This window comes from Eutrema salsugineum, unplaced genomic scaffold, assembly GCF_000478725.1.
Source record: "Eutrema salsugineum unplaced genomic scaffold, Eutsalg1_0 scaffold_9, whole genome shotgun sequence".
NCBI lineage: Eukaryota > Viridiplantae > Streptophyta > Magnoliopsida > Brassicales > Brassicaceae > Eutrema > Eutrema salsugineum.
This window is the reverse complement of record NW_006256342.1, coordinates 3,572,963-3,582,353: the sequence shown is the minus strand read 5'-3', so window position 1 is coordinate 3,582,353 and position 9,391 is coordinate 3,572,963. Positions and strand designations below refer to the sequence as shown.

The window sequence follows — 9,391 nt, the reverse complement described above, 5'->3', positions numbered from 1 at the left end:
TAGACTCCATTTTCTATGTAAATCAAAATTCGAGATCAGACGCATATATATAGTAATATAGATAGCTACATCCTCATATCTAGAATCAGACAATTAAATTATATCCATGGCTGAATTTCCGGCGAAGAAAAAACCTAATTCCAAATCCCGGATTAGCTCCACAACCAAATGTTCTTCGTTGGTGAAACAGCATCGTGCCCGTCTATATATACTCCGCCGCTGCGCCACCATGCTCCTCCGCTCATACATTGATCACGACGACGACTACTAAAAGATTATAACCTTAAGATATGAGTCATAAGGCTATATTTGATTCAACTAAATTCATTCTTTTGGTTGACCTCCAACACATCTAGAGTTTCTTGTGTGCCTTTTTCCCTTAACATGAACTAGGGTTTTGGCTTCCCGCCTGCTTACTTGCTTCACACGTGACTTAGAAAAAACGTTCTATTGGAGATTTTCATTTCAACAGATGTTCCACCGACATCGTTGATGAGGGTTTCTTCGGCCATATTTTTATAAGATCATGAAGACAGAGTATAGAGAGGGTTTCTTGTTAATCTTGATCTAAATCAGATTAGGTGTTTTGGCCTCTAGCTCCCTCTATATCATGTTCTTTTAAGTTTTATTTTTTTTCTCCCTTATTTATGGTTGACTTGTAATAATTAAGAAAAATATAATGTAACCAATAAGAGATTCCATAAATGTCAATTTTGGTTTTTGGTCTTGAGGGCTACAATTGTCAAGATCACAAAAGTGAAGTTATCAGCTATGGTCTCAAAAGTCAAAAATACCTAACGAAATTACTTTTTCAAAGTCGGTTAGTTGCAGCATCGTTTCTCAGTTACCACCAAACGACGCCGTTTTATTTAAATGCATATCCAAACACACCTTAAAAGTCCAAATCTAACCGCTTATCGTTTGACAAACATTTCATAATTTTTTTGCAAAAACTCTCTTTCTTTCTCTCCGTCTCTGCGTCCTCCATTGATGCTTAGGTATGTCTCGGCTTCTCAGATTTAACCTCTCGTTTGCTTCGTCTTTGCCTCGGGTCATACCACTCTTTGCCCTTTTCTTTGTTGCATTTTTTCTTTTGCTTGATGTCTCTTCGGTAACTATGCACACCACGTATTCGTTTAAATGCCGCTTACAAACCTCACACACTTCAATTTTACAGTCGTATGCTAAGAGCATGATAGATCTAGCGAGAAATTCAATAAAATCCACTGTGATTTCAGAAAATTGGTTTTGAAATCCTGTGATTCGATATGACACATTCATTGATTTATTATACAGGCATCTGTTTTTATATATATCATATGGAAGCTTCAAATGCTTAAGATGTTGTGTGAAATAATAAAGAAGTAGTTTTGAAAGCCACAAGCTGCAAAATTTCATGTTCTTTACATTATCAAAGCTTCTGTTACCATCAAAATATAATTTACATGGAAATGATGGTTAAGATATGCATTTGACAAGAAAAAAATAAGTGTATATATTTACTTATGCAGATGTGTGTTTTTTTAATGATGAAAGTAGAAAAAGGCACACAGTTATGTCTCTTCTTCGGGTTCTCCTCTGTTACTTTGGTTTGTGTTCTCCGTTTCTATGTCTTTAAGCCAGTCAACAACTTGTTGGATGTTTGGTCTTTTCATAGGATTTTGGTTCACACACATGCAGGCTATGTCAAGCACACGAAGCATCTCTCCTTCATTACCACTTTCCCGCAGCAATGGATCAAAAACCTCCTCTGGTTTCCCTTCCCTTCTCGTCTGATGAACCCACGCGACCAATTCTCTCGACATCTTTGGCCTGAAAACCTCCATTGGTCTTTTCCCAGTGAGAAGCTCGAGCATGACGACACCAAAACTGTACACGTCACCTCTCAAAGTGGCTACCCATGCTTGTCCATACTCTGGGGGAATGTAACCCAATGTGCCCACAAGCTCAGTTGTAACATGGGTGCGATATGGAAGGATCAATCTTGACAACCCGAAATCTGCCAGGTACGCCTTGAAATTTCCATCCAAAAGGATGTTGCTGGACTTGATATCTCGGTGCACTATGTGTGGTTCACATATCTGGTGCATGTATGCTAGTCCACAACTTGCCCCCCTGACAATGTGAAGTCTTTTTGGCCAATCCAGTTGGGCTGGACCCTCGGGATTTTCATGCAGCCAATAATCAAGACTTCCGTTCTCCATGAACGAGTAAATAAGTATACGTGCGCTATCATGGACGCAATAACCTTGTAGAGCGACCAGGTTTTCATGTTTGGCCCTGGACAGAACTTCTACCTCTGCCTTGAATTCTTTCTCCATCAGACCATAGTCTCCTGTGAGTTTTTTAACCGCCAGTTTCGTCCCGTTATCCAAGATAGCCTTATAGACAAGGCCAAACCCGCCGCAGCCAATTATATTAGCTTGGCTGAAGTTGTTGGTAGCTTTCAAGAGCTCAAATATAGTCAGGTCTTTAACTTCGTATCTACTGTTTCCAAACAGCAGCACGAGGCTTATGTCTTTCTCCGAACCTGGAGGAACTTCAGAGTACGAGGCGTTGGAGTTTATCTCCAGTTCGGCGTTCTCAGAGTCTCCTGGATTTACCCTCCTCTTCGACATCACCCACAGAGCGAGCAGCACCAAAATCAAACTGACGCCAAAAAACAGCCCAATGACAAGCCCCAAAACAAGTGGTCTGTTGACCTTTTTATCCACCTTTGTTGTAGAGTGTGGAGTTGGAGTTGTGCAGGGGGTTAGCAGTACACCACCGCAGAGCAATGGGTTTCCTTCAAAATATGCTTTTTTGAAGGTATCGAACTGACTCCCTGTGGGTATCGGCCCACTGAGAGTATTGTTTGCAACATTGAAATAGGACATAAAATGGAGGCCAGTGAGCGACCAAGGGATTCTACCAGATAGACTGTTGTTGGACAGGTCAAGCCTCTCTAAGTTTGTGAGGTTTGACAATTCATCTGGGATACTGCCAGACAAATTGTTTTGCAAAAACTCCAAGTCATGGAGAACCCTTAGCCGTCCAACCTCGATCGGTATACTCCCGGTCAGTTTATTCTTTCTGATGTATATCGCAGGTGGGAGGCTGGAAAGCTGATTGTATTGCTGAGTGATGGTGACATTATCAGGACTGATAAAGACAGGAAGCTCTAGATAGCTCCGCTCTGTTGCATCGTATGCTCTTTGGGACATCAGAGCCCTCAGCTGAAACAATTCCTTTGGAAGCTCTCCTGTAAGAAGGTTATCAGAAAGATCCAAGTAAAAGAGGTTTGGAAGAGTTCCTAGCCAACCGGGAATCGACCCCTCGAGTCGATTTAGTGACAGGTCCATAACTTCTACGCTCTTGAGCTTGACCAGCCAAGCTGGTATTTTACCTTTCAATCTGGATCCACCCGTACCGAATATTTGGAGACTTGGAAACCCATCTGACGCAAGAAAGTCTTCGTTGCTTGGTATTGTTTCGTCGTAAAAATTCTTTGCAATGATGAGAGTAGACAGCTTCCTGCAGCCTTGCAGAATGCTGATAGCGCCTGTAATGTTCGTCATGTTATTGTCTGAAAATGTAAAGAACGACAGGGACTCCAATTTCAGTACTTGCGGGGATATCTGTCCCGTTAACTTGTTGCCTGCAAACCTCATTGCTGTGAGCTTTTTGCAGGAGTAAACCGTCGAGGGGAAATCGCCGATGAAGCTGTTGTTTCCAAGGTCCAGAACGCTGAGGCTCTGAAAACGAGAAAAGTCTAGCTCCGATAAAGCTCCTCCCAGCCGATTAACCCGTAAAATCAACTTCACAAGTTTTGTGCAATTGGCAAGAGAAACCGGGACAGAACCTGTGAGGTTATTGATATGGAGCTGGAGGCTGCGCAGATTGAAAAGCTTACCTATATCCGCTGGTATTTCTCCTTCGAGGTGATTGAAGTAAAGCTCAAGCAATCTCAGTTTGGTGAGACGAGTAATCCCATCATCAATCTTTCCAGAAAGATGGTTCACTGGTAAAAAGAGTTGCTCCAGCTCAGAAAGGTTGTAGATTTCTTTTGGGATCTCACCAGAGAGCTTGTTGAAGCCTGCCCGAAGAACACTTAGCCTCAAGCATCTGCCTAATCCTTGAGAGATATCGCCGGTGAAATCGTTATAAGAGAAATCCAATTTGGTGAGCTGAGGTGAATTTGTGCACATGAAGGAAGGGATTGGACCCGTGAAGCTGTTGTTGCTGACATTGAAACTGGTCAAATTGAAAGCACCCTGAAGAAAAACAGAACCGCCGAGTATTTCTCCCTCAAGAAGATTGCTGGAGAGATCAACGGTCTGAATTGGGAAGTTTCGGTTGCTTCCACTGCCAGATGATTGTTCAAGTGGCAGTTCACCATTGAAACTGTTGTAACTAAGATCAAGAACCGTGAGCTGATCAAGAGCGGAGAAGAAACCTTGCGGGAGAGGACCAGAGAGACGGTTACGGGAAAGGTCAAGTTGAGAGAGACGACGGATATCCAAAACAGACGACGGGAGATTGCCGGAGAGTCCTCTGGAGGGCAAAAGAATCGAAGTGACTCGATTTTCGGGAGAATCATCGCAGGAGATTCCTTCCCAGGAGCAACAATCAGTGGACGAATTCCAATGCAAAGGAGAGACTGAAGATGATACGTTGCCGGAGAACAAAAGGAGAGAATCTCGATCTTGGAGATTACAGACAGCCTCTGAAACTGTAAATAAAAAGACAGAGAGGGAAAGAACATAAAGGAGGAGGAAGAGAACCATGTGTACTGGTCTCACAAGGAGACAGGTGGATTTAGATCTCATCTTCTCGTCAATCATGGCGAGAACAAGAAGAGAAGAAGAAGCTGAGAAAGATTAAGCTTAAAGAAGAAGAAGAAGAAGAAGAAGAAGAAGACGAAAGACAGGGAAAATAAGCAACAGACATCATTATCCAATCTGGGTTTCTGTGTCGAAGCTTGTAAATGGCTCTCAATACCACCGTTGACCATAGGGAATAGTCAGACCAAACAGAAGAAAACTTCTTGTCACACCCAAAGTTACCTTTTTTCCTTCTTTTTTCTTTTAAATTTTATTTAATCATGTTATCTTTTTTGTCCCGATTGTGGTTGTGGCTTGTGGCCAGTGGGTATTGTTTTTTTATATAAAGTGTTTTCTTTTTATTATTCCTCTTGTGATAAAAGTTTTTGTTATGTAAAGTTTTTTCTTTTATAAAGCTTTTATTGGGTTATTACTCCTGTAATAAAAGCTTGTACAGCCCTATGTAAATAACTGTTAAAGTCAGCGCTATATACTCTATATATTTCTTTTACTCATCTATATAATAATATATCCATGAATATATTATAGTGAGTTAGCTATGCGTTGACATAAAAAAAAAAAAGCGAGATTGGTTATGTTATGTCATCTATTCATTGGTATGAATATATTTTTGTATATGCGTTTCAACTATTGATCTGTTCAGATTCATTTAAGAGAGGAAAATACAAAAAAAAAAAACAAGCAGGAAATTGGGTCATTTCATGTTTGGAGATGGAGGTGCGTGCGTGCGTGCTATGATGTTGATCATGAAAATTGAATTTGATGATATTATACTCATGATGGGCACAAACATTATGATTTGAAACAAATTAAAAAATTACCGAAAGGGAAGAGATGGTGAGGAATAGTATGATAAACATTTTTGTATTTTTTTCTGTGTATAAAAAATGAGAGGAGTTTACCTTTTGGGGCGGCTGGTTAGTGGTGGCTCGTCGTGGTGGTGGTGTTACACACCTTTTTTTGCTTTTTCTGTATAATCATCATTTTATATTTCGTGTTTTTCTTTATTTGCTTTTTAGCGGATCTTCTTATATTTTTTTAGTATGCCAAGTGGAAGCCACATTTAACATTAGATAGTGGTCATAAAGAAAGAAAGGTAGATGAAGAAATCAAATTATACTAATTTTGTTGTGAAAACTTAGAAACTTTATTAATTACTGGAAAATGTATATATAGAGTACATAGGGAATTTAGGTTAAGTACAATGCCCTGATGGGCCTAATGGGCCGGTATAAGAGTCCATATATGATATGTGTTATAACACTCCCCCTTGGACGAGTGAACCGGGCCAGCTACTCAATCGGGATCTCGATAATGCGCTGGGGAATGTTGCCTCATTAAAACCTTACCAGGAAAAACCCAGTGGGACAAAACCATGGTGAAGGAAAAAGAGTACAACACGCATTACTCCCCCTGATTGTAGCATCACTGCAGATCTCTAAGTCTATACATTCCTATCTGTTTGACGAGCTTCCGCTGTGTTGAAGTAGGCAATGATTTGGTGAAGAGGTCAGCTGAATTCTCACTGGATCGGACCTGCTGAACGCTGAGAGTGCCGTCCTTCTGCCAGTCTGAAGTTGAGAAGAACTTCGGTAGAATGTGCTTCGTCCGATCTCCTTTGATATATCCTTCCTTGAGCTGAGCTATGCATGCCGCGTTGTCTTCATACATCACCGTGGGCTGTGTGTCTTCGTCCATACCACAATCTCTGCGGATGTGCTGAGTCATGGAGCGCAGCCAGACGCATTCCCTACTAGCCTCATGAATGGCTAGGATTTCAGCATGGTTTGATGAAGTGGCAGTGAGTGTCTGCTTCATTGATCTCCAAGAGATGGCTGTTCCTCCATGCGTAAAAACGTAGCCAGTTTGAGACTTGGCAGTGTGCGGATCTGATAGATATCCTGCATCGGCGAAGCCGACTAACCCATCTTTATTTTTGTTAGTATAGAAGAGTCCTAAGTCTTGAGTACCTCGAAGGTATCTTAGGAGATGTTTTATACCGTTCCAATGCCTCTGAGTTGGGGATGAACTATATCGAGCGAGGAGGTTCACGGCGAAACATATGTCTGGTCTAGTGTGACTAGCCAGGTACATTAACGCTCCTACAGCACTGAGGTACGGCTTTTCAGGACCAAGGATTTCTTCATCATCCTTTTTGGGACCAAGAGGGTCATCACTTAAGCTTCTAACTACCATTGGGCTGGTCAATGGGTGAGCTTGGTCCATATTAAATCGCTTGAGTACCTTTTCGATATAAGCCGATTGATGCACAAGGATTCCTCCTTTGATGTACTCAAGTTGTAATCCCAAACAGTACTTTGTTTTGCCTAGGTCTTTCATTTCGAATTCTGCTTTTAAGCAGTCGACTGTTTGGGAGATCTCACCAGATGTTCCGAGGATGTTTAGATCATCCACGTATACTGCTATGATTACAAATCCTTTGTTTGAGTACTTCTTGATGAAGATGCATGGACTGATGGGGTCATTTTTGTAGCCTTCTTTGATGAGGTAATCGCTGAGGCGGTTGTACCACATACGCCCACTTTGTTTCAGTCCATACAAGGATTTGTTCAGCCTGATGCAGTATTGATCTCGAGATGCATTTTTGTCTTTTAGTTCAATGCCATCTGGGAGTCTCATATATATTTCGTTGTCCAGGGGCCCATAGAGATATGCGGTTACAACATCCATTAACCGCAGATCAAGATTTTCTCTTATGGCCAGACTTATGAGGAATCGGAATGTTGTTGCATCCACCACTGGAGAATAAGTCTCCTCATAATCGATTCCGGGTCTCTGTGAGAATCCTTGTGCTACAAGCCGTGCTTTGTATCGAACGACTTCACCGAGTTCGTTCCTTTTGCGCACAAAGACCCATTTGTGGCCCACTGGCTTGATGTGTGATGGGGTCCGGATGATCGGACCGAACACGTTTCTGAGTTTGAGACTCTTTAACTCCACGTTTATGGCTTCTTTCCATTTTAGCCAATCTGTTCGATGTGTACACTGTGTTATTGACGTGGGTTCTAGATCCTCTTGCGTGAGCGCAACATCAAGTGCTACTTTGTATGCAAAGAGTGCATTTAAGTCGACTTCTTTTCGATTCCATTGTATTCCGGACATATTGTAATTGATGGAGATCTCATTGTTATCTTCTGAACCTGGAGATTCGGCGTCCCGAACTTCCATTGAGGGTTCATTAGATTGAGTCTCAGCCACGGCTATGTCTGATATTGCAGGAATCCCGGTTTCGGTTATTGCACCTTTCTTTGATTTCCGGAGATTCTTATCTTTGGAACCGAGAGGTCTGCCCCGTTTGAGACGTGGTGCAGACTCTGTAGCAACTTGGGTCTGTCCCGTTGGGACGGCTATTCGTACTGGTGCATTACAAGCTGGGATGTACGATTTGGTTACTTTGGTCGGGTCAGCAAAGGAATCTGGCAATTGATTAGCTAGCTTTTGATAATGAATAATCTTTTGGATCTCTGAATCACATTCTAGAGTCCGAGGATCTTGCCAATTTAATGATGTTTGATTCCATGAAAGATCTTTGACCAGCTTGTTTGTCTCACCACCTAAAGAGGGATATACCGATTCATCGAATTGGCAATCCGCATATCTGGCCTTGAAGAGATCTCCAGTGGTTGGCTCGAGATATCTTATGATGGTGGGAGAGTCAAAACCAACATATATTCCCATCCTTCTTTGAGGTCCCATTTTGGTTCGATGTGGTGGAGCAATGGGTACATATACTGAACACCCAAATGTTTTGAGATGGGAGATGTCTGGCTCATGACCCGAGAGTAGTTGGGATGGGGAATATTTGTGTTCACTAGATGGCCGGATGCGTATGAGTTCAGCAGCATGTAATACTGCATGTCCCCATGCTGAGGCCGGGAGCTTTGATCTCATGAGTAATGGTCGGGCTATCCATTGAATGCGTTTAATGAATGATTCAGCCAATCCATTTTGAGTATGGACATGTGCTACAGGATGTTCCACGGTTACCCCCATGGCCATACAGTAGTCATTAAACGCTTGTGAGGTAAATTCACCAGCATTGTCAAGGCGGATAGTCTTTAGTGGGAAGTCAGGGAAATGGGCCCGCAATTTGATGATTTGGGCCAAGAACCTAGCGAAGGCTTGGTTCCGAGAGGACAAGAGACAAACATATGACCAACGGGTCGATGCGTCTATAAGGACCATGAAGTACCGGAATGGTCCGGAAGATGAATGTATAGGTCCACAGATATCGCCCTGGATTCTTTCTAGGAAATGAAGTGTTTGTTTAGAGATTTTAACTGGTGAAGGCCGAGTGATCAATTTGCTTTGAGAACAAGCTGTGCACATGAGGTGTTGAGGATAAGCTCGGTTTTCTTTGAGGGTATGCCCTTGAGAGTTTTGAATTAGTTTACGCATCATATTTGCACCGGGATGACCGAGCCGGTCGTGCCAAATAGTATAATCAGTAAACCGGGCTTTGAGAGTGGTATTAGCTTCAATCATACTGACTTTAGCATGGTAAAGTCCAGTAGAGAGCGCGGGTATGGTTTCGAGGATTTGTTTAT

General features: G+C 42.2%; 1 protein-coding gene across 1 annotated transcript; it reads right to left on the bottom strand.

The window, feature by feature from the left end:
• Window positions 1–1,385: 1,385 nt before the first annotated feature.
• LOC18008940 (tyrosine-sulfated glycopeptide receptor 1) lies at window positions 1,386–5,294 on the bottom strand. The gene has a single exon (XM_006390615.2). The coding sequence runs from the start codon at window positions 4,821–4,823 to the stop codon at window positions 1,554–1,556; it is 3,270 nt and encodes a 1,089-aa protein (XP_006390677.1). The 5' UTR covers window positions 4,824–5,294; the 3' UTR covers window positions 1,386–1,553.
• Window positions 5,295–9,391: the final 4,097 nt, after the last annotated feature.

Coding starts and splice junctions, on each gene's coding strand:
- LOC18008940 (XM_006390615.2), bottom strand. CDS start 4,823: ATGATTGACGAGAAGATGAGATCTAAATCCACCTGTCTCCTTGTGAGA.